Raw genomic sequence first — 25,778 nt, 5'->3', positions numbered from 1 at the left:
TAGTTCAGATTAGTTACTGATTTTTGTTTTCAACATGAAATTATAACAAGGCTTTGTCCTCTTGTAGAATAAATATATACTTGATACTGGATGAAAAACTCACTTTTACCAGGACCGGGATTAGAGGTACCAGGCTGGGAGTTTTTGGCTTTGTAATATAATTTATCTGAAATAACAAATTATTCTCATTACATTGCAAATCTGATATACTCAGCATTGTTCAAAGGGCTGTTTTAGAGATATGTGGAAAAAAACCCAGAAAACTTAATGAACTTGAATGCAACTGGATGAGTGTTTCAGTCATCAGAGTTTTTTTTTTTTTTTTTTTTTGAGATGGAGTCTCGCTGTGTCACAGGCTGGAGTGCGGTGGCACCAACTCAGCTCTCTGCAGCCTCCGCCTCCCAGGTTCAAGCGATTCTCCTGCCTCAGCCTTTTGAGTAGCTGGGACTACAGGCACGTGTTACCACGCCTGGCTAATTTTTGTGTTTTTAGTAGAGATGGGGTTTCACTATGTTGATCAGACTGGTCTCAAACTCCTGACCTCGTGATCCACCCACCTCGGGCTCCCAAAGTACTGGGATTACACGCGTGAGCCACCACGCCTGGCCGTTATCAGAGTATTTGTACTGAATGCCTTGAGTTCCGATAGAACAGTTGCAGGTTCTGTTTAAGAAGCTTAAAGTCTATAGGAGTCAGCAGAAGTGTTCATAAGTATAAAAGAAGGCAGAAAAGAAATGCACCGTAGGTTCAGTTGAAAGCATTATCTATGCATCACGACAGCATTACAGATTGACTATCCTCTTATCTGAAATGCTTGGGACCAGAGTGTTTTGGATTTCAGATTTTTCCAGATTTTTTGGAATAGTTTTGTTACATACTTACTAGTTCAACATTCCTAATCTGAAATCCAAAGTGTTCCAATGAGCATGTCATGTCAGTGCTCAAAAACTTTTGGATTTTGGAAATTTTCGGAGCAGGGATACTCAACCTGTAATACATTTTCGTTTGTCCTTCTGTCTGTCCTCCAAAGTTTAATATTCTAGTTAGAAACTATATTGTTGATTTGAATCACATCAAAACTGGTTAATGACTTCATGGCCTTATAATACCCACTAGGAAGCATTCCATTAGAGATTTTTATTAGGTGCTAGCTGATACTACCTTCATTGGAAATTAAGCAGATTTACAGCTGACAGAGATATTTTAAAGTGTATTTTTTAATGTAACTTGAAGAGGTCTGTTCTCACAGGTTAGAATTTAATAGAGTAAGCAGGAAGATAAATGGTGGTGTATGTTCAGCCTCAGAGTTTGAGTGTACTAGAAAGTTTGGTAAGCTTTGGAAAATAAATTTCTCAATAGAGAATGCAGACAGAGACTGTCTTAACTTGTTTGAAGGCAGGAGCAATATATTTTGGCTTTAGTTGTCTACTGCAGAGGTTCTCAAACTCTAATCCTCAGGTAGATCTCTTTTCTAAAATTTTTTTCTGCTGGTCATCTGCAGCAGTTGGCATGAAGTGCTAGAGAGTTCATGTAGCACTAGACTACTTTGCTGATGAACACTTTGCCTGTGGTTCCTGCTATGAGTGAAATTAATTAGACTTGTGCTGTCCTAGTCAATTTCCTTCACAGCAGGTTGTGTGGTTAGAGCTCCTCAGAGTTTGAGACAGATTCTCCAGTTCTACTGGCTGTGGGGTTAGAGATTTTTAAAAATTAGAAGAAAGGGGCCGGGCGCGGTGGCTCAAGCCTGTAATCCCAGCACTTTGGGAGGCCAAGACGGGCGGATCACGAGGTCAGGAGATCGAGACCATTCTGGCTAACCTGGTGAAACCCCGTCTCTACTAAAAATTACAAAACATTAGCCGGGCGAGGTGGCGGGCGCCTGTAGTCCCAGCTACTCGGGAGGCTGAGGCAGGAGAATGGTGTGAACCCGGGAGGCGGAGCTTGCAGTGAGCTGAGATCCGGCCACTGCACTCCAGCCCGGGCGACAGAGCGAGACTCCGTCTCAAAAAAAAAAAAAAACAATTAGAAGAAAGGAAAAGATGTAGCTACAAAATAAGTCAGAAGCAAAAAAGGTGAGAAAAAATGGTCAAGATCAAAGTAGTATTTTCTTTTTTCTGGTTATAATAATGAACCAAGGATCAGTAGCAACAATTAAGGCATTAAAATAAACTGATTATTAAAATTTGGCCTTTCCCTGGGCTTAGGTAATTCATAAATTGTTCATTGTTAGGTAAGTTTGAAGTTTTTTTAACCTCAAAATAAGTTCAAATTAGTATTTTATGATTACTCAGTGTAGAGCTGTGCCTATAATCCACCTCTCCAGAGCCAAATTTTTTGTTCTTAACTAACGCATAAAATCAAACCTTCATTGCACCCTGTCCCAAAGTAGGAATTTTGAAATTTCACTCTGGCCATTAATGATAATTGGGATTTGTAAAACTAGCTAATTTATACTTGTTAATGGAAAAATAAAACAGTTCTTTGAGAATGTGTTTTCCATCAAATGCAAGCCTGTCTTGGAGGTGACCACAGTAGCATTTGGCCTCTTTTCTTCATGTTATCATGGAATCATGAATTGCACAAGCCAGGGAGGCCCGAATGCCACTGCAGTGCTTAGTTTGCTAGCTTAAGTGAGACAGCACACCATGTTAGCTTCATCTGTGATTTCACAGATGCCTTAATTGTAAATTCCTGGCCGGGCGTGGTGGCTCATGCCTGTAATCCCAGCACTTTAGGAGGCCGAGGCCAGCAGATCATGAGGTCAGGAGATGGAGACCATCCTGGCTAACACGGTGAAACCCCATCTCTACTAAAAATACAAAAATTAGCTGGGCATGGTGGCGGGCGCCTGTAGTCCCAGCTACTCAGGAGCCTGAGGCAGGAGAATGGCATGAACCCGGGAGGCGGACCTTGCAGTGAGCCATGATCACCACTGCACTCCAGCCTGGGCCACAGAGTGAGGTTCCATCTCAAAAAAAAAAAAAAAAAAAAAAAGTCAATTCCTGTAAGATAGCGTTTATGACCATGGGAATAGCATCCATTTATGAGTATTACTCTGTGAAGGCGCACCTGTAGTTTATTAATCTCCTTGTTTATTATTTAAGTAGTCAGTGAATCAGTGAATATTTGTGAGTTGAGTTATTGTGTGATTTGTTGTTACTTTTTTTTTCCCCCCCTGTCTCCCAGGCTAGAGTACAATGGCGCCATCTTGGCTCACTACAACCTCCACCTTCACGTCCACCTCCTGAGTTCTAGCAATTCTCTGTCTCAACCTCCCAAGTAGCTGGCATTACAGGTGTGCATTGTCACACCCGGCTTATTTTTGTATTTTTAGTAGAGATGGGGTTTCACCATGTTGGCCAGGCTGGTTTTGAACTCCTGACCTCAGGTGACCCGCCTGCCTTGGCCTTCCAAAGTCCAGGGATTACAGGCATGAGCCACCATGCCCAGCCTGTTGTTACTTGTTATACCTCTTTCTGCAAAGGATTTGAGGCAGATTCCAAAAATACTTAACATAATAAAAGATTAAAAGTTGAGAGAATTATATCAAAGGGAATAATTAAGAAAATAAAACTATTATAGAATGAACATATGATCCTGTATAAAATATAGCATATAAAACAGGCATATGGGCTTACAGTTTTAAGAGATGAGTCACAAACTTGTCTCAGGATTTCCTAGTAGCCAAGCAAGGAGGGCAACATGATCAGTTATAAGATTCATATTGTTTGGCCTTTGAAAATAAACTAGGTGCTCAGGAAATTTCTCCCTTGTATATTAAAAACCAGAGATGTGTGATATAATGGAATACATCCTTACACAATTGCTCCAATATCAAAACAATAAAAATAATGCAGAACACTACAAAAAGTAGTTTATACCCAAGTACCTGTCATCCCTAATTAACAGATATTTGTATTATCATATTTTCCTTGTATCCTTATTTTAAAAGAATCACAAGAGATAAACTTGAAGTATCTTATATTATTTTCCCAGTCTCCTTCTCCCTCCTTCTCCCAGTATGAAACTGATATATAGGCTGTCAAGGCTGGGTTTTTGTTGTTGTTGTTGTTTTTTACGTTTACTACATCATATATCTGTAAATAATATATAAACCTTAAATTTGCATAAATAATATACTGTACATGTCATTCCTAAACTTGCTTTTTTTATTAGCGCTGTGTTTGATGTCCATGGTGCTGTAGATCTAGTTCTTTTATTTTATTTTATTTTATTTTTTGAGATGGAGCTTCGCTCTTGTTGCCCAGGCTGTAGTACAATGGTGCAATCTCGGCCCACCACAACCTCCGCCTCCCGGGTTCAAGCGATTCTCCTGCCTCAGCCTCCCGAATAGCTGGGATGACAGGCGCACGCCACCACTGCTGGCTAATTTTGTATTTTTAGTAGAGACAGGATTTCTCCATGTTGGTCAGGCTGGTCTCAAACTCCCAATCTCGAGTGATCTGCCTGCCTCAGCCTCCCAAAGTGCTGGGATTACAGGTGTGAGCCACTGTGCCCAGCCTAGTTCATGAATTTTAAATTCTGAAGTATAGTTTTCCGTTATATGGAAATAATACAAATTAGTTATCTATTCCCCTATTAAAGGATTTTTAGTTTGTTTCTGGTTTTTCACTGTTATTAACGGTGCCACATTGAAAACCCTTGTCTGTGTTTTGTGCCCACGTGTAGTTTCTCTAGGACAGCAGTTCTCAAAGGATCATCTGGGAACTTGTTAGAAGTGCAAACTTGGGCCCATCCCAAATCTCTGAATCAGAAACTGTGGGGGTGGGGCCAGCAATCTGTTTAAAAGGAGATTCTGGTCCTTTTATTCTACACTTCAGAATCACAGCTCTAGCACATGTATCATTAAAAGTGGCGTTACTAAGTTTTAGGGTACATGTATTTTCCACTGTACTAGATACACCCAATTGATTTCACAGAAACAATTTATATATCAATTTTTTATTCAGTCCTTTTGTCATATGTTACAAGCTTTTTTTTTTTTTTTTTTTTTTGTAGTCTTTGGTCTTTGTTTATGGTGCTTAGAAATTGTAACCAAATTGGCCAGGTGCGGTGGCTGAAGCCTGTAATCCCAGCACTTTGGGAGGCCGAGACAGGCAGATCATGATGTCAGGAGATCGAGACCATCCTGGTGAAACCCCGTCTCTACTAAAAAAAAATACAAAAAACTAGCCGGGCGAGGTGGCGCTTGTAGTCCCAGCTACTCGGGAGGCTGAGGCAGGAGAATGGCGTAAGCCCGGGAGGCGGAGCTTGCAGTGAGCTGAGATCCGGCCATTGTACTCCAACCTGGGCGACAGAGCGTGACTCCGTCTCAAAAAAAAAAAAAAAAAGAAATTGTAACCAAATTCACCAATTAAAAAAAACTGTGGCCAGACGTGGTAGCTCATCCCTGTAATCCTAGCACTTTGGGAGGCCAAGGTGGGCATACTGTTTGAGTCCGGGAGTTCAAGACCAGCCTGGGCAACATGGCAGAACCCTGTCTCCACAAAAAAATACAAAAAATTAGCAAGGTGGTATGGTGGTGCATGCCTATTGTCCCAGCTACTCAGGAGGCTGAGGATTGCTTGAGCCTGGGAGGCAGAGGTTGTAGTGAGCCAAGATCGAGCCACTGTACTGCAGCCTGGGTTACAAAGTGAGACCCTGTCTCAAAAAAAAAGTAAAAATTGTATATATTTGAGGTATGCAACATAATATTTTGATTTGCATATGCATAGTGAAATGATTACTATAGTCAAACCAATTAACATATCCATTATCTGACGGTTACCTTTTGTGTGTACGTGTGTGTGTGCACGTGTGTGTGTGCGTGTGCACGCGTAGGTGGTAAAAGCACCTAAAATCTCTTCTGGCAAACTTCTGTTATACAATACAATATTATTAACTATAGCCCTCATGTTGTACAGTAGATCTTCTCTAGATGGATTAATCTTACCCATCTGCAACTTTGTATCCCTTGAACCTACATCTCCCCAGTCTACTCCCTCATCCCCAAGTTCACCAGTTTTTTGAATGACTTTGGTATTTAGAAAGGCTTTGGAGGGAAGAATTTTGAGTTGGATTTGATTTGCTACTGAGACACCCCATTGAGATATATAGCAGTTATTGGAGAATGGTCTGAGGCTTATGAGAGAGGTGAGAGTTGTAGAGATTTGGAAAACATTTGTATAAAGGTAGAAATTTGACATTGTTGGGATGGATGAAATTGCCATAAAGATATGTCTGACTGATGAAAAAACAAAAAATTGACATAAAGAGAATGTAGATTGAGAAAATGATTGAGGATTAAACCATGGGGAGCAACAGTGGACAAAGATAATCTGGTACAAGAAACTGAGGAATGATCACAAAACAGAGCAAGGAGAAGAATCTGAAATATCGAGTGGTTACAGGAATGTAAGCAGGGAGAGATCATGAATGCTTCAGAGAAAGGAATACATCTAAGAAAGGTGTAAAAATATTCCCCTTCAAGAGAGCAGCTAGCAATGGGTTGAGGAATAGAAGACTCCTTAAGTTTGCAGTGAAGCATAGGAGAAGATGAAGCAAACTTGGAGAGGGTAACAAGGTCATTTTGCTTTAGGAGTAGAGTATTTGTACCCCAAAGGAAGGAGCCTATGGCAAGTTATGTCTGGTGTTAATGATGCTGTCTCCTCTTCAGGCAGCCTTTTCATAGATATACTTTAAATACCCTTCGAGTAAATTCATTCAGCAATATAGTTATTGAGTATTGTGCAGAGGTATAGGGTGATATAATTGTGACTAGGTGACTACTTTACATTAGATAGCCTTTTCTGACGTTAACATTTAAATTTAGGACCCCAGCCGGGCACGGTGGCTCACGCCTGTAATCCCAACACTTTGGGAGGTCGAGGCGGGTGGATCACCTGAGGTCAGGAGTTCAAGACCAGCCTGACTAATATGGAGAAACCCCGTCTCTACTAAAAATACACAATTAGCCAAGCGTGGTGGTGCATGCCTGTAATCCCAGCTTAGGAGGCTTAGGCAGGAGAATCACTTGAACCCAGGAAAGGTGGAGGTTGCAGTGAGCCAAGATCATACCATTGCACTCCAGTCTGGTCAACAAGAGTGAAACTCCATCTCAGGGGGAAAAAAAAAAATTTAGGACCTCCATGGTAAGGAGCCACTCAAACAGTATGGAGACAAAACTTCCAGTCTCTAGCAGGTCAATAGTTAGGATAGTATCTCAATAATCTAATAAAGTCTTCTTGCTTTTGGATCTGACCAGGGTGAAGAGGGAACAGAAATCTTTGCTCCCTGACTTTGGAAATCTCGTTTAACCTTCAAACTGGCGATGTCAAGGGTTCCAAGTCCTCCACCTCCGGCAGAAATGTCGAGTGGCCCCGTAGCTGAGAGTTGGTGCTACACACAGGTAAGTTGACGTTTTCACCCTGTGAATCTTGCATCTGGGGAGGATTTGGTGGACGAAAGGAGTAGGATTGCTTTTCCACATTGGACTTCCTGCTTTCTCTGGAACATAACTGCCAAAGAGCAGATAGATAAGGTACTTGTTAGCCTCAGGTGCCTTAGTTTTCCATGTGGAATCTAAATTCCCTAGGCTAGTGTTTTTCAGTGGAGGTTGAAAGGGGGAATCTTTGAAACTAGATCTAGTTACATTGCCCTTGATGAAAGTGTTTTAAGTTTCCTCTGTTGGGGAAACAAGTTTGAGATGTGCAACCCCAGGCAGTGACATCACCGTTTTAGTAACAGAGACCCATTTTAAGTACGATTTAACATATGCTTTCCCAGCCCTGTCCATGGTGGTGCTGTGGTTTTTTGTTTTTTTTTTCCTATCTATGTTTCTCTCACTTTCCATCCAGTGTTCTCAGCAGCTGAAAAAGTTATAAAAGCTATTGGTCAGTATGAGATTTCTTAAAATGTGGATGAGGAACCTAAGGTGAGAAAAACCTGAAAACTGCTATCTTCCTATCAGGGTCATGCAGAGGGAGGGAGGGGAAATGACAATCTGCTCTTCAGCCTTTTTTTTCAGGTTGTCCACTTCCTGTTTAATTCCTTCCTGTTTTTCTATCAACAGATCAAGGTAGTGAAATTCTCCTACATGTGGACCATCAATAACTTTAGCTTTTGCCGGGAGGAAATGGGTGAAGTCATTAAAAGTTCTACCTTTTCATCAGGAGCCAATGATAAACTGAAATGGTGAGGAAGAATACGTCTAGCTGTAAAAATTTTTCTGAAGTTGTCTGTTTTGTTTGTTTTTATGGGACACTGACAAGAATGTAATTTCCATGAGGGCTGGGACTTTTGTTTTGTTCTTACTGTATTTCCCAGTGCCTAGCACATAATAGGTACTCACTAAATATTTGTTGAATTCATTCAATGAGTATATCAGAAATCAGCAAACTCAAGCTATAGGGTAATGCAAATAAATAAAGAAGGCCAGTGTTATAAATGATACCCATAAATGGAATGACTGGTGACTGCTTGGCAAACTAGTGAGTGTTCTAAAAGAGATGCTGGCTACTCAGCTCCAGCTAACTATAGCTATGCATGAGTAAGGACTGACCCTTGCCAGATTTTCTGATTTTTCAGGAAAAGCAAGAAATCTAGATTTTAACATAAAAATCTCTTTACTTTTAAGTTGCCTGCTTTTAAACAGGAAAGGGGATTTATTTGCTTATGTAACTGTATTGACCGGGTATAGGATGGGTTTGAAGGTAGCTTGATCCAGCAAGCCAGTGGTTAGAGTAAGAACACCATCTCTGTCCTGGCCCTGCTCTCCACGCTCTTGGACATCTCAGGTCTAGCTTCTCTTGTGCTTGAAGGGTGACTGGCAGTAGCAATGGGTATAATCTACTACATGCCAGCGAAAGTCTTTGAGCTTTCTCTGAACTGTGTGGCCAGGAATATGTTGTACATGCACCAATCGTTTTATGTCTGCATTCCCTGAACTAATCCCTGGAGCAGGGAAAATATGATCGAGGAGTGGGGATCAGTCTTATTCAGACTATGTGTCATCTTGCCTGAGGAGCAGGCAGTTGAGGATACAACCATATACCCACTGCAAAGAGCAAACACATGTCTCTGAACCACCAGTTTTGACCTCTGATAACCCAGCAAAAGTTATTTTTTCATTAATTTAGTATTTGTTGGCTATATATTGTGCATTTTACTACTAAGTGTTGAGAGAGATGTTTATTCTTAGACATCGTATTTAAATCCTCATCATTAGCAAGGTGTATAATAATGTATGTGGCATATGCACTCCCTAGAGAGATACTGGATTGGGCCACCTGTTTGAGAGAGGTTCAATAATACAGACAAGGCCTAAGGATACATGTGACCTATGTATTGCATGTGGTAGAAGCAGTGTCTGAAACCCATGCATTTGACTAATGACATTTACAACTTAGTTGAACCTATTCTGTCTGAATTTTGTTTTGATCTCTCCGTAACAGGTTGGCATCTCTAACACTGTTTAGAAGTCTGGCCTGGAATTCTGTGCTATGTAATGAGAATTTACTTTTGTCTGTGCTTCCTTCATATTGCGTCTTTTATTTTAGTCTTGGAATATTATTGCCAGATTGGGAAAATATCTTTAAAAGATGATGTATATTATTATTATCTATAAAAGATTATTCACACTTATTTTTTCTTTTTTGAGACATTCTCTTATCGCCCAGGCTGAAGTGCAGTGGCGCAATCTTGGCTCACTGCAACCTCTGCCTCCTGGGTTAAAGCAATTCTCCTGCCTCAGCCTCCGGGGAAGCAGGGATTATAGGTGCCTGCCAGCACACCTGGTATTTTCAGTAGAGACAGGGTTTCACCATGTTGGTCAGCCTGTTCTCGAACTTAAGTGATCTGCCCGCCTTGGACTCCCAAAGTGCTGGGATTACAGGCATGAGCCACCGTACCTGGCCCACACATTTCTTTTTTTTTTTTTTCTTTTTTTCTTTTTCGAGACGGAGTTTCGCTCTTATTACCCAGGCTGGAGTGCTATGGCGCGATCTCAGCTCACTGCAACCTCTGCCTCCCAGGTTCAGGCGATTCTCCTGCCTCAGCCTCCTGAGTAGCTGGGATTACAGGTGCCTGCCACCACGCCCAGCTAGTTTTTTTCTTTATTTTTTATTTTTAGTAGAGACAGGGTTTCGCCATGTTGGCCAGGCTGGCCTCGAATTCCTGACCTCAAGTGATGCACCTGCTTTGGCCTCCCAAAGTGCTGAGATTACAGGGGTGAGCCATCGCACCCAGCCTGTTGTTTACTTTTTAAAAGGTGACCCATTTTGCTCTAGAAAAGTGGTTTCCAGCCGGGTGTGGTTGCTTATTCCTGTAATCCCAGCACTCTGGGAGGCTGAGGCAGACGGATCGCTTGCGCTCAGGCATTCAAGACCAGCCTGGGCAATATGGCGAAACCCCATCTCGACAAAAATTAGCTGGCCATGGTGGTGCACATCTGTAGTCCCAGCTACTCAGGAGGCTGGAGTGGGAGGATCACCTGAGACCAGGGAGATCGAGGTTGCAGTAAGCCATGATCATACCACTGTACTCTAGCCTGGATGACAGAGTAAGACCCTGTCTCAAAAACAAAAGAAAAAAAAGTTGTTCCCAGCTGGTTATTCTACTGAATTATATTCTTCTTTGAGGCCTGGATTTGTTTTTTAAATATCTCCCTCTCTTGAGTCTGATGTTCCAGTTCTATCAAAATGGATGCTTTTGACATTTTTTTTTTTTTTCTATCTGTTTTGGACAGGTGTTTGCGAGTAAACCCCAAAGGGCTAGATGAAGAAAGCAAAGATTACCTGTCACTTTACCTGTTACTGGTCAGCTGTCCAAAGAGTGAAGTTCGGGCAAAATTCAAATTCTCCATCCTGAATGCCAAGGGAGAAGAAACCAAAGCTATGGGTGAATGTTCTCCTCTTTGTTCAATTCTTAAGTTTCACATCCAGAAGTTTCATACACTGACAAGTTGTGGCTTTGATCTGGTGTTTGCGTAACCTTAAATATGACTTTTTTTTTTCACCCCAGAGAGTCAACGGGCATATAGGTTTGTGCAAGGCAAAGACTGGGGATTCAAGAAATTCATCCGTAGAGATTTCCTTTTGGATGAGGCCAACGGGCTTCTCCCTGATGACAAGCTTACCCTCTTTTGCGAGGTGAGTCCTTGTATTCTGCTGAGACTAGCAGTTCCCAGACCTGATGAGTATTGGTAGACTTAATTGTATCAGGGATGTAGAGTAAGAAAAAACCCCAAGTGGAGTAGTGCTGCACAAATGTTATTTATGTGACTTATTGAGCTACCTGATGATTTCAAGGTTGTTGGGCATCTCAGCTTTCCACTTGTTACTGTTCTGAAAAACAAAGATTGTGTGCTACCTTGGTATGTGTCAGTTTTAAGTTGCTTGGGTCAGGAGTTTTCACTGTGGGATTTTTTTCAGATAGCATTTGAAAGAACTGTCACATCAAGCTAAATATGTGTATCTGTTCTTTATACTTTCTGGCTTCTTAAGTGTGAAGGCCATGTGTGTTTGCACATTACTTTCCTTTTCTGCTCTTTAAACTAGATTCTTATCAAGAGTTGAGGCCTATGGTTTGTCTTGCTGGAGTAATTATGAAATAGGAAGGTGAGAACCATTTTTTTCTAGGGTGAAGGCTATGTAAAGCTCTCTGACTCACAGCTCAGAGAGCTAGCTGTAGTCAGTTAGGAAAGTCCTCACACCAATGACCTAAGAGCTTTTCCCAGGTTTACAGGAGAAGCCTTGAAGTCAAATTCCTAAACCAAGAATGAGTTGGAAAGTGGTTTCTTTAATGAGTATATACCAATTAGTCATTTCATGATGTTATGAATACATTTAGAAATACTTACAAGCTCACGGTGTAATAAATGAATAAAATCTCCAGTCAACTGGGGCATTAGTGTTCCCTGCACATAGTGTGGTTGAGGAACCACTTCCTGAGCAGCACCGCTTGATAATAATAAACAGTGTATCATCGTGGGGGATGGTACGGTTGTTCCCCAATTGCCAGCTTTCTCTGTCAAATAATAGACTCACACTGTGAGTTAATGACAGTTTCAAAGGCATATCACCACCTGAGTAGCAGGAAAAGGAGTCCCTTAGGAGTCTTGCCCTTTTGCAGAAAAGGCCTAGCTGTCAGTAGCAGGCTTCTGTATTTCTTTCTTTTTTTTTTTTTTTTGAGACGGAGTCTTGCTGTGTCACCCAGGCTATAGTGCAGTGGCGTGACCTTGGCCACTGTAGCCTCTGCCTCCCAGATTCAAGTGATTCTCCTGCCTTAGCCTCCCGAGTAGCTGGGATTACAGGCGTGTGCCACCAGGCCTGGCTAATTCTTGTATTTTTAGTAGAGATGGGGTTCCACCATGTTGGCCAGGCTGGTCTCAAACTCCTGACCTCAAGCGATCCGCCTCCCTCAGCCTCCCAAAGTGCTGGGATTACAGGCGTGAGCCACCACGCCCAGCCAGCTTTCTGTATTGCAACAGAGTAGTTGCAAATGATTCGAAAACTTTGGAGGCAGTTTCTTTTTTTTTTTTTGAGATGGAGTCTCTCTCTGCTGCCCGGGCTGGAGTGCAATGGCCGGATCTCAGCTCCCTTCAGCTCACTGCAAGCTCCGCCTCCCGGGTTCACGCCATTCTCCTGCCTCAGCCTCCCGAGTAGCTGGGACTACAGGCGCCTGCCACCACGCCCAGCTAGTTTTTTTGTATTTTTTAGTAGAGACGGGGTTTCACCGTGTTAGCCAGGATAGTCTTGATCTCCTGACCTCGTGATCCACCCGTCTCAGCCTCCCAAAGTGCTGGGATTACAGGCTTGAGCCACCGCGCCCGGCCTGGAGGCAGTTTCTTACAATACCACACTAAATATGTAAAATATAGTTTGCATAAATTGGTATCCCTTCTCCTTTTTAATTACTAAGTAAAAGAAGGAAATGCTAGAGTGATAGCATCTATAATAAATACATAAAATGTGGCAGTTCTTTTATGTCTGATAAACTTGGAGTGTGAATTCTGTGTAAATCTTAACTGGTCACAGATTATACTCAGTTGCCTGAATGAAGAAATGAGAATTTATTTGGTTTTACATGAGGTTAGATGTTATGTAAACAGATCACAGTTTGAATCTTCACCTATTTTAGAGACTTGCATTTCAGAAAAACTTAAAAATAGTAGAAAATTCTAGTTTCTATTGGAAATGAAAGCCAATCTTGAAACTGTTCTCTGAAGAAAATCTCCCCTAAATACTGCATCTGGCAATATTAGGCAATACCATAACCTTTACTGTAGCTTTTTTGAGTCCACAGTGGGTCCAGCCTTTTCTCATATGCTTCCCACTCTCTTCCCAATCCATTCCAGCTGCTCCAACCCCTGTCTTCACAGTCTTGATTTGGAAACCAGTTGGCCTTCCCTCACTTGGCAGTCTCTTATCCTGTGGTTGAATCCGAGGCCAAGTTCCAGCTCGGTCTCTCTCTCCCTTCACTTCCCCATATGAAATTCTCTTAGGAGAAATCCTGTGGTTAAGTTTAGATGTGCCTTGACTTAGATGGGAAGTGAGATGACACTTTAGAAACGAGGAGATGTTGAACAGGGAAACGTCTGCTGGGTTCTGCTGATGCCATCGGTTTTTTACCATCGAACCAGGTGTGCCATCTGTTCCTCTCACACTTCTCTGTTGGCCACAGGTGCTGAGTGTTGCTTCTCATACTTGGGCTTATGCCTAGTGAGACTTGTTTCTGTTCCAAGGCTCTCTGTGGACTTAGTAGCATTCAGCGTTGCAAGACGGTTGCGTGGGGGTGTGTATTGGATGTGTGGGTTTTAAAGATGTCTGCAGCTCATCTAAGTTCTTAGCACTTTTCATAGCTAGATCATTTTTGGTGCACATTTTATCCTTTGACCTGTTATTTCCCTTCTATCAGTGGAATATTTATAAACACATTTGTTTTAATTCATATTTACATTTTATTTGTTATTGGTTTAATTAGTATTTTCATATTATTTAGAGGCTTTTATGAAATTGATGTCCATATAGAAATCTAGGTTCTAGTACCCCAGTGCCCCGTTCCTCACTCAGCCTTTGGCTCAGGCACTCTCATTCTCATCCTGGTATACTAAGTACAATTGTTTCATAGGGATTCTCGTGCTCCCAGAGGCCACAAGGGGGACTCCTATGGTGGAAGACCGAGAAGCACCCATTTATGTTTGGCCTTTATTTCAGTGGTATTCCTGTTGTTGAACGTTTAAATGAAATTAGATTGTGAACTCTGAAAATGATGAATGGGTGGTCTTATTTATAATGTGCCCTACATTGAGTTCACTTTCAGACAAGATCAGGCGTGTTCAGGGTGATATGACTGTGGACACTGAGATCACTTTCAGTTCTTAGTGATGTTTTACCTATTAGGAAATGTGGCAGTTCTTCCAAGTTGATATTGCTTAGTTAACTTATTTGGAAGCATTTTGAAAGCATTTCCTGAATTGTCCCTTATTACAGTCCTTTGAGCTAGGTTTAGTTCTGTTTTCTTCATTTCATGTTACAAGGGGAGAGAAGCAGTGCCTAGGGAGTCAGGTAATTTTTCCTAACATTGTGCAGCAAACTAGTGTGAGGGTCATGTCAGCTCCCTATTTTCTATCTCTAGTCCGCTGCACTACACTAAGTGGAGCTGAATGCCATTCACCCAAGGAAGCACAAACTCGGGTCCCAAGTTTTCTTGACAGAGCATTTAGTTTGGTAATAAAAGAGAGAGACATGAGAGCCAGGAGTGGTAGCGCACGCCTGTGGTTCCCAGCTACTCCTGAGGCTGATGCAAGAGGATCACTTGAACCCAGGAGTTCCAGGTTGTGGTGTGCTATGATCGTGCTTGTGAATAGCCATTGCACTCCTACCTGGGCAACATAATTAGTCCCTGTCTGTAAAATAAATAAATAAATAGAGACATGAAAGCATGTTTAAATTCTATTTAAAATTTTCTCTTTAATAATTTGGTCCACAGAAAATCTTCATGAAATATTTCAGCTTCTATTGACCCTTTTCTCCAATTATTTATATTGAAAACAAATAGCCATTAGCAATAAAGATGCATTGTATTCCAACTTTACCATATATGCCTTTGACAGGTAGATAATCCCAGTACCTCTTTGTGATGTTGCAACTAAAGATGAAATATGAAATAACATATAAATGTGAAATATCCAGACACTAATTAACTTTATTTTAATTTTTTAAGAGATGGGATCTTGATCTTGCCCAGGCTACAGTGAAGTTGCTTAATCATAGCTCACTATAACCTGTATCCCAGCACTTTGGGAGGCTGAGGTAGGAGGATCATTCTATCCCAGAAGTTTGAGACCAGCCTGGGCAACATAGTGAGACCCTGTCTCTACAAAAAATTTAAAAATTAGCCAGGTATGATGGCACATGCCTGTAGTCCTAGCTACTTGGGAGGGTGAAGCAGGAGGATTGCTTAAGCCCAGGAGTTGGAGGCTACAGTGAGCTGTGATCACAGCAGTACCACTGTACTCCAGCCTGGGCAACAGAGGGAGACCCTGTCTGTAAATTTTAAAACCAATTGTTTTACACACGCGCACACACACACACACACACACACACACACCCCATAGCCTGGGAATAGGTATTGCTGCCAAATTTTAAATAAGTGAATCTATTCATTTTTACCTTTTTATCCTTTAATTATTGGATTATTTGAATATATTATTTGTACTGGATGAAAATACCATTATTTGGTTGTTCTTGACTACACAAATGGTGATTCAATAGGTAATATCATTGTAGGTTATAAAGCATGAGACTATACTAAACCTACCACTCAACCTAAAAATATGACCAATAACTTGAAACTAACCTGTAATGCTTCTCCCCAGTCCCTAAGATTTGTTTCCCCACTCAGAGGATGATAAATAACTATTTTGAATTTTATGTTATCATGTACTTGTTTATTTGTATGTCTGAATAATACATTGTTTAGGTTACTTGTTTTGGAGCTTTATAAAAATGGTGTCAGACTGTATGTAGTCATCTAAGACTTGCTTTTTTCACATTATGTTTCTAAAATTTATATAACTATACTTCATCCATATTTAGTGCTGTATATAATAGTCTTGTGTGAATGTATAATTTATTCATTCTTTTGTTGATGGACATTTAGGTTGTTGCTAATCTTTTGCTAGTAGAAATATTGTTCCTGCTGTAAATAATTTGTAGGCAGTGTCTGTTTTTCCTAGATTGTTTCAATTATACAGAAGTTAAAAAGTGTATTTCTCTGGGTTTTACTTTATGTATAGATGAAATGTACAAGAATTGGCACAATCTTTAGTTTTTTATGAAATTTGTTTTTTTAAGAAAAGGATTCACTTTAAAAGTGAGACCCTTTTACAAGTTGAAGTTAAGGAGATTATACAGCCTTCCTGAGACATTTTCATGCAGTCATTTATAAGATGACATAAATGTCACAGTCACGTCATCTTCACAGCTGCAGTTCTGAATGAGTCTCCACAGTCAACTTTATAGGCATTAAAAAAAAAATCTTTAGTTTTTCTCAAAATGGTCTCATTTTAGCATCATCATTTGCAGAGGAAAACAATCCCTTTTTAAGTTAAAAGTTTGGGCTCTGAAGACTCATTTGTGAATGCCATTTAGAATTTATTTTTAATTAAGCGTATTTAATGTTGGTGAGAGGTGCCAGACATTCAGCGCTCTGGAGACTCCAGGCATCTATATATCTACAGAACAAGCCTGGCTCAGACAATAAAGGTACGTTCTCTTTTCTGCTGTGTTCCTGTCTGAGTCCAGAGAGAGGAATTGCCCCAGTGAGAGATGTCACAGCCTTTGGGCCCCACTGATTACCACATGTGCATCTAACCAGCAGAAGGCCCACTGGTAACCATGGTTTGATTATGTGAAATTCAGTTTAGCTCTTCTTGCCAATTCATTTCACCCAGTCTACTAAATTGCCATCAAGTGTTAATGACTTTGGGCTCCTGTCAACCTAGTTTAATTCAAACTGGGAACCCAGTGCCAAAAGCATTCTCCATTCCCTTCATTGGCCATCCCAGGAGATTCCTGCCTTTCCCTGTGAGAAAGTCGGATTTAATTGGTCTTTTCCTTTTTTTTTTTTTTTTTAAATTAGTATTTTGGAGCTATAACTGAGAACAGGCAACTTCTACTTTCAGTGTTAATGTTATATCAAAGAAGTGAAGGTATTAATATGAGAAAGTGGCAGAAGCAAATTAGAGATCTTACAAAGGACAAGAGAGAATCTCTGTGGGATGGTTTGTACTGGGTCCTAGGCTATTAAAATAATGTTATAATCTGGCTCTGATAAATGTGATACTAATGCCAAGTATATTCATAAGTGATTAACTTGGCTGCTTCATTGCCCAAGACCATAACGGCTAGTTTTAAACAAATGAATAAATTTCTTGACCTGATAGTAAATGTCTCACTCCTGCACAGAAGGAACTACAGGTCATTAACTTTGCCTCTGGGTTTATGACTGCGTTTAAGGGATGACTTGCATCTTGAAGGTTAAAAGAAATCTGGGTCATTAAGGATGTTCCTAAGCTGTCTTTCTCATCTTAGTGTTAGGAATAGCAAGAGTGGGGAACTAATTCTCAAGGTTTGTGAGTTCTGCTTTGAATGATTGTTAGGCAGACGACTGATCTGCAGCATCCTATCTACAGTTTGGCAACTGACATTTATTTTGTGACGTTGTATGATTTATAAATCCTTGTATTTGGTACCCTCACAGATTTTTCTGAGTTTCACTGACTCACCTAGAAGTTAACTTGGTTTTTTATCTAGGCTGAACTGGTTAAAACGTGCTTCTGCTGAAGCCATAGTGGGAAGTTGGGATTCCTTTATAAACCTGTTGTCATCATTATCTTCCAAAGCTATAAGTGCATGTGTAGCTACAGCCAGGCATCTTGTATGTCATTATCACAACTGACTAAAGGTATAAAAGTATGGGATATTCACCCAGTTTTCACTACTAGAAAGATCTTCCAAGTCTGGTCCTTACTGACAGTGGGTCAGTAATGTCATGTTCATTAAACTAATATTTTTGAAGAAGTACCAGTTATTTACTAGGCCTTGTAGAAGATGCATTTTTTGTGCATGTTCTTGACCTAATTAAAATAACTTCTTATAGGCTTTAGTTATTATATTTGGCAAGGTGCAGTGGCTCACGCCTATAGTCTTAGCACTTTGGGAGGCCAAGGATGGAGAATCGCTTTGAGCCCGGGAGTTCAAGATCAGCCTGGATAACATAGTGAGACCTTGTCTCTTTTAACAAATAAAAAATTAGTCAGGTGTAGTGGCATGTGCCTGTAGTCCCAGCTACTCCAGAGGCTGGAGTAAAAGGATCACTTGAGCCTGGGAGGTCAACGCTACAGTGAGCCATGATCATGCTACTGGACTCCATCCTGGGAGACATAGTGAGACTCTGTCTTGGAAAAAAAAAATGGGCACAATCTTTAGTTTTTTATGAAATTTGTCTCTAGAGTTTAATTTAAATGGTAATATTTGTAGGAGTTCTTTGTATTGAACTTAAGGCAGAATGAGGTAAATACTTGAGGTTTAACATTTGTTTCTGTCAGTTTTGTCTCTCTGGCACCTTTGCCCAGGTTTGTAGTCTAAGGGAGGTAAAGCTTATTAGAAACTGGAGGAAAAGGAGGTTTGTGGGGCTCTCTCCCCATTGTCCTGAGATGGTATAGAATAAGTCTGATTGTGACAGAAAAGGAGTTACTTGATCCAGGGATAAAGCCTTGATTTGTGGAGGTGGTTTCAAGATAATATGATTAATATTAGTATCTGAATGTACTACAGCAATGAGGTAAAAGTCGTCTCTCTATCTGCTGGCAAAAAAATTCCTGGTAACAAAAGCTTGGCTTGTGTTTCCTTTCACAGGTGAGTGTTGTGCAAGATTCTGTCAACATTTCTGGCCAGAATACCATGAACATGGTAAAGGTTCCTGAGTGCCGGTTGGCAGATGAGTTAGGAGGACTGTGGGAGAATTCCCGGTTCACAGACTGCTGCTTGTGTGTTGCTGGCCAGGAATTCCAGGCCCACAAAGCTATCTTAGCAGGTTGGTATTTATTCATGAGGAATTTTATAATTTTGGTGAATTAAGGAAAAACAAGTGATTGCATAATCACCTTTTGAACAACTTCAACTTTTTGAACTCAACTACAAAACAAACCGCAGCTAAATATACCTTTGTATTCTGGTAACATTAATGCTCAGAACCAAAAAAGCTGCTCTCTAAAATGAGATTTCTGTTTTTCCTCTCTGTAGTGGACCCAGGCCATCATTTTCAAGGAATGGATGATGATGTACAAAGGTATTGAATGCCTTTGCCCCTAGAAAGTAGATGTTAGAGCACCAGTTAAGAGCAGGTATCAACCCCTAGATAGGGGCTTAGGATGTAGTGGAAAGGATTCTATACTCAGGACTAAATGCCATCTAGCTAGTCCTCAGCCCTGAAGGGGTTAGCCCTCTCTTCAATTTAAACATGCTAGAAGAATGAAACTCTTGCCCCTGACATGGAGGATCAGTTCTTGCTCTAATAGACCCATGGTTTTCAAGACCAGGGAGATTGACACCAAGGAGGAGCTGATGAGGAAGGACTGACTTCACCACCCAGGGAAGGGTAACAATCACCGCATACTTCTCTTAAGACCCTAAGACCCAACAGGAAATTGCGTGAACCTTCAAGTAACACACTTCTTACTAAGACCCTCAGCTCTGTCATTCTAAAGTACACACCTGGTAAAACCTCAAACTGCCTCAGTCTAAACATTTTCCTGTACCCTCTCACAACTGGCTGTTATTGTGTAATACTCAAGGAAGTCACGGGCACAGTGGCTCATGCCTGTAATCCCAGCACTTTGGGAGGCGAAGGCGGCTGGATCACCTGAGGTCAGGAGTTTGAGACCAGCCTGGTCAACATGGTGAAACCCCCATCTCTACTAAAAATACAAAACTTAGCTGGGCATGGTGGCACGTGCCTGTAATCCTAGCTACTCCAGTGGCTGAGATAGGAGAATCGCTTGAACCTGGGAGGCGGAGGTTGCAGTGAGTAGAGATCATGCCACTGCACTCCAGCCTGGGCAACAGAGCAAGACTCCATCTCAGGGGGAAGAAAAACAAAACTCAAGGAAGTTTATAACTCTTTGGTTAGTGTCTCCACACTTAGCTAGGCCCTCAACACCGCCAACAGTTTTTCTACAGATGTTTAGGCAACTCCCTTTCTTAACTATAGCTGTCTCAAACCTTAACCACTCTTTAACTCCTTCCAAACTCCTAGAAGATTACCTTGCCTACTTCCTCCAAGAGAAAAGGAAGCCCTTATGTAGGAACTCCCTCATCTCTTGCTTCTCATCTCACCTGCATTCTCAGTAGAGGTGTTCTTCCTCGTGGACAAAGCAGACTTTTTTTCTACCTCTGCTCTGTTTTGTATCCCATCTTGCCTTCTCAGAAACCTTACTCTACCGGTTATACCCTTGCTATCTATCTAGTATCTTCAGTATCTCTCTGTTATTTTCTCTTCACCTTCAGCCAGTAAACAGGCTCCAAGCTTCTCCCTCTAGTATTATCTCTCTCTCTCTTTTCCCCAGAACTGAGTTTCTTGAGTTAGCATATTCACTTTCTACTTCTTTCCTCCCACTTATCCTCAGTTCACCTCCATGCTATGAAAGCAGATTTTCAAAATTACATGATCTACTAGTTGCTAAATTTGAAGGACTTTAGTTCATATACCAGGACTCCTCTCTCCTGGTTCTCTGGTTGCTTCTGATGAGTGGTCTCCTTACTTCTTCCTCACCCATCCTTTTATACATTGGTGAGCCCTGAGGATCTGCTTCAGTTCTGTTTTCATTCCACTTTTTCTCCCTGAGTGATTTCATTTATTCTCGTTGCATCAGCTGCTGTCTATTTACTGAGGACCCTCAATACCTGGTTGCTTTGGACCCTTCCTTCTTTATGAAAAGCACCAGGCCTTTAGTCTTTAATTTCTGAAATATATTTATTTAGTTCTCTATATAGTCTATAACCCTTCTGAAATAAGAACAATGAGAATTAATATCCTTTTGGTATACATTAAAATACTGAAGTTCAGAGGGTTAAATGATTTGCCCAAGAATATGTGGTTAGAAAATGGCAGAGCTAGGCCAGGTGCAGTGGCTCATGCCTGTAATCCCAGCACTTTGGATGGCAGAGGTGGGCAGATCACTTGAGGTCAGGAGTTCGAGACCAGCCTGGCCAACATGGTGAAACCCCGTCTCCACTAAAAATACAAAAATTAGCCAGTCGTGGTGGTGGGCACCTGTAATCCCAGCTACTTGGGAGGCTGAGGCAGGAGAATCGCTTGAACTCAGGAGGCAGACATTGCAGTGAGCTGAGATCACGCCACTGCACTTCACTCTAGCCTGGGCCACAGAGCAAGATTTTGTCTCAGAAAAAAAAAAAAAGAAAAGAAAAGAAAATGGCAGAACTAAAATTAGTCCTTTCTGACATAAACTATAGGCCAAAAATTCCAGTTCCCTGTTAGCTCAAATCCCTTCTACTCTGTATTTTGTCCATTCCTTCACTCTTAGGTAATCGTTGGATCACACCTTTCACCAAAACCCCTGATTTAGTTGACAACATGAACAAATTTGAGTTCTTAGCCATTTTATTACTTTTCATGGTTGAGATTATTTTTCATAATGTTCATTGGACTAGAATGAGCATGAGTTGGAATACTGTTTCTCAACCTTCATTATCCCTGCCTCTAAGGAGAAAAACTAAATTTAAATTCTCCCTGATGAGAGAAATAAAATAGTAAGGAAGGAGATTTTATCAGGTAGGGTTGTGCTTTAAAGGGACACAAATCATTATAAAATCTAAAGTTTTTTTTCCCCTACCTCTTTGCGGCAATATCATCTCTGTTAAGAATCCATAGCTTAGAAAGACAGGCAGCTTGCCATAGGTGAACATGCACTTCATCTGGTTAGTGGATGCCATTGAGCCCAGTTCTTGACCTTCCTATGTGGTCCCTGGAGGTGCAGAAAGTGTGGTGTCAGTTCCAACAAAAACATAGGTATTAGAACACCCTGCTTGATCATAAGGGACTTTGCATTTGAACCCCAAATCTATACAGAGAACATAGCATTATCATCCAACGTATATAAGTAATTTCCTTGAAATGTGAATGGTTGGAGTAGAGACAATAAGTTATTTTGGAAGTAGTGTTTTATTTTCTTTTTTTTTTTTTTTTTTTTTTGAGGCGGAGTCTGCTCTGTCGCCCGGACTGGAGTGCAGTGGCCAGATCTCAGCTCACTGCAAGCTCCGCCTCCCGGGTTTACGCCATTCTCCTGCCTCAGCCTCCTGAGTAGCTGGGACTACAGGCGCCCGCCACCTCGCCCGGCTCGTTTTTGTATTTTTTTAGTAGAGATGGGGTTTCACCCTGTTAGCCAGGATGGTCTCGATCTCCTGACCTCGTGATCCGCCCATCTCGGCCTCCCAAAGTGCTGGGATTACAGGCTTGAGCCACCGCACCCGGCCTTATTTTCCTTTATGTATTATAATTAGTTACTTATTGTTATATAAAGAGAGGAATTTTGTAATTCTGATGTAAGCTGAGGCAGAGACCTTTCCTATAGCAGTAGGATAGGAAAGAAAATGATCTCTCCCTCATGACTGGAAAAAACCAAAAGATTTTACTGTGATAGGCTTATCTGTTTGTTTTTCTTTCACTTTGTAGCTCGTTCTCCGGTTTTTAGTGCCATGTTTGAACATGAAATGGAAGAAAGCAAAAAGGTATGTAACAAGATGAAGACATGTCTGTTTAGCCAGGTGTCTAGAGTCAGATGATTTCCCACTTTAGCTGCAGATTTATTTTCCTAATTATTTTTTTTCTTACTGTGTTACTAAAATGGAGTATGAGTCCCTAAACTCCTTCTGAAAGCAGAGAGAAGTGGTGTAGAAGTATTATGGATAAAGCAGATTGACTTATTAAATGAAGCTGATCATCCACACAGTTTTGGGTGAGGGTATTTAGACATATGTTTTTACTCAGAAAATTGAGGAAAAGAAAGGTGAAAAAAATCAAAGAGTTGTTTTGCTGTTGTGTTTGAGAAAACAAAGATGGAACATGTGATGGGCGAAAAGATTGTTATAATCAAGCTGGACAAAGAAATTTTCCCTTAATGTTAGGTTTTTTTTTTTTTTGAGACGGAGTCTCACTTTGTCACCCAGGCTGGAGCTCAGTGGTGTGATCTCGGCTCACTGCAAGCTCCGCCTCCCGGGTTCACGCCATTCTCCTGCCTCAGCCTCCCGAGTAGCTGAGACTACAGGTGCCTGCCACCACGCCTGGCTAATTTTTTTTGTATTTTTAGTAGAGACAGGATTTCACCATGTTAGCCAGGATGGTATCGATCTCCTGACCTCGTGATCCGCCCGCCTCGACCTCCCAGAATGCTGGGATTACAGGCGTGAGCCACCGTGTCCGGCCCATTAATGTTAGGTTTTAAATGATACAAGGTTCTCTCCTCACGAGAGCTTAAAATCATGAAAATAGTTTAGTTTAGGGATTTTGTTCTGTTGGAATGTTTCTCATATTCAGTTTTTCTGGCATAGAATCGAGTGGAAATCAATGATGTGGAGCCTGAAGTTTTTAAGGAAATGATGTGCTTCATATACACAGGGAAGGCTCCAAACCTCGACAAAATGGCTGATGATTTGTTGGCAGCTGCTGACAAGGTAAGATAAGAATAGAAAAATAATCAGGACTAGGAGTTATTGTGACTTCTTGAGTTTCGTGAACAGGCTTCTGTATTGCATTGTGGGTAAAATGAGCATATTTGGTTTGGCCAAGACAGTCCTGGTTTACACATATTATTCCAACACAATTATTAATAGCACACTTTTTATTCTCAAAAGTGTCCTGTTTTGAATAGTAAACTATATGGTCACCTAACTATGGGAAAGAAGGATAAGTTTGACATTTACCTCTCCTCTTTTTTCTATCTCAAATTTAATCACAGTGATAGTAAAGATTCAAAATACATTTGGATTGTGCTTTATAATTTACAAAAATGTTTTTGAGTTTATTAACGTATTTAAACTTTATCAGTAAAACAGCCCTTTGGATCCATGTGGACCCAACCAACCTCAGATCACAAATATTTGAGAAGAAAGAAACAAGAGGCCAGGCACAGTGGCTTACGCCTGTAATCCTAGCACTTATGGGAGGCTGAGGCAGGTGGATCACCTAAGCTCAGGAGTTCGAGACCAGCCTGGGCAACATGGCGAAACCCCATGACTACTAAAAAATACAAAAATTCGCCAGGCGTGGTGGTGCATGCTTGTAGTCCCAGCTACTCGGGAGGCTGAGGCAAGAGAATTGCTTGAACCCAGGAGGCAGAGGTTGCAATGAGCTGAGATCATGCCACACTCCAGCCTGGGCAACAGAGCAAGACTCTGTCTCCAAAAAAAAAAAAGAAACAAGAAAAAACAGGCTGGGCACAGTGGTGCTGGGTGCGTGGGACCTTCAGCCTATAATCCCAGAACTTGGGGAGGCCAAGGAGGAAGGGTTGCTTGAGCCCAGGAGTTCAAGACCAGCCTGGGCAACATAGATTCGGGACAAATCCCTACAAAAATAAAAATAAAAAAATTTAGCCAGGTGTGGTGGTGCACGCCCATAGTCCCAGCTACTTTAGAAGCTGAGGTGGGAGGGTCACTTGAGCCCAGGAGGTTGAGGCCACAATGAGCCATGATTGCACCATTGCACTCCAGCCTGGGTGACAGAACGAGACCTTGTTTCAAAAAAATAAATAAAAAATAATACACATAAAAAACCAAAATAGTATAGCAACTATTTACATAGCATTTATATTGTATTAGTTAGTACAGATAATATAGGGCTAATTTAAAGTACACAGGAGGATATACATAAAGATACAGGCCAATACTGTCTGTTTTTTTTTTTTTTTTTTTTTTTTTTGAGAAGAGAGTCTTGCTCTTGTCACCCAGGCTGGAGTGCAATGGCACAATCTCGGCTCACTGCAACCTCTACCTTCCGGGTTCAAGTGATTCTCCTGCCTCAGCCTCCCGAATAGCCGGGATTACAGGCGCCTGTCACCACGCCCGTCTAATTTTTGTATTTTAAGTAGAGATGGGGTTTCGCCATGTTAATCAGGCTGGTCTCGAACTCCTGACCTCAAATGATCCACCCACCTTGGCCTCCCAAAGTGCTGGGATTACAGCTGTGAGCCACTACATCTGGTCTATTTATTTAATTTTTGAGATGGAGTCTCACTCTGTTGTCCAGGCTAGAGTGCAGTGGCACAATCTCAGCTCACTGCAACCTCTGCCTCCCAGGTTCAAGCAGTTTTCCTGCCTCAGCCTCCCGAGTAGCTGAGATTACAGGCATGCGCCACTACATCCAGCTAATTTTTGTATATGTAGTAGAGACAGGGTTTCACCATGTTGGCCAGACTGGTCTCGAACTCCTGACCTCAAGTGGTCTGACCACCTCAGCCTCCCAAAGTGCTGGGATTATGAGTGTAAGTCTCTGTGCCTGGCCAATACTGTCAGTTTATATAAGGGACTTGAGCATTCACAGATTTTTGTATTTGTGGGGCCGCTGGACCCAGTCCCCTAAGGATACTGAGGCATGGCTGTAATCGTTTACCTAATGTCCTGGTTAGCACTTTCAGCTTTTACCTAAGTAGTTATCGAAATAGAAAGTATTTCTTCAAAATTATGAGAGAATTAATAGCTTAA

General features: G+C 41.3%; 1 protein-coding gene across 7 annotated transcripts in view; it reads left to right on the top strand.

Moving 5' to 3' along the window:
* Nucleotides 1–25,778, top strand: part of SPOP (speckle type BTB/POZ protein) — an 84,512-nt gene that overhangs the window by 51,809 nt on the left and 6,925 nt on the right. For all 7 annotated transcript variants that reach the window (XM_033183403.1, XM_033183411.1, XM_033183409.1 and 4 more), the window contains 7 exons: nt 7,265–7,408; nt 8,072–8,193; nt 10,745–10,896; nt 11,020–11,147; nt 18,921–19,098; nt 22,756–22,811; nt 23,631–23,753. In XM_033183403.1, coding sequence (XP_033039294.1) covers nt 7,331–7,408; nt 8,072–8,193; nt 10,745–10,896; nt 11,020–11,147; nt 18,921–19,098; nt 22,756–22,811; nt 23,631–23,753 — 837 coding nt within the window. In that variant the 5' untranslated portion in view covers nt 7,265–7,330. The remainder of the gene's footprint in view (nt 1–7,264; nt 7,409–8,071; nt 8,194–10,744; nt 10,897–11,019; nt 11,148–18,920; nt 19,099–22,755; nt 22,812–23,630; nt 23,754–25,778) is intronic.

Source organism: Trachypithecus francoisi, unplaced genomic scaffold (genome assembly GCF_009764315.1).
Source record: "Trachypithecus francoisi isolate TF-2019V2 unplaced genomic scaffold, Tfra_2.0 Lachesis_group20, whole genome shotgun sequence".
Lineage (NCBI taxonomy): Eukaryota > Metazoa > Chordata > Mammalia > Primates > Cercopithecidae > Trachypithecus > Trachypithecus francoisi.
Note: the sequence above shows the minus strand (reverse complement) of the source record. Positions and strands in the feature narration are given on the sequence as shown.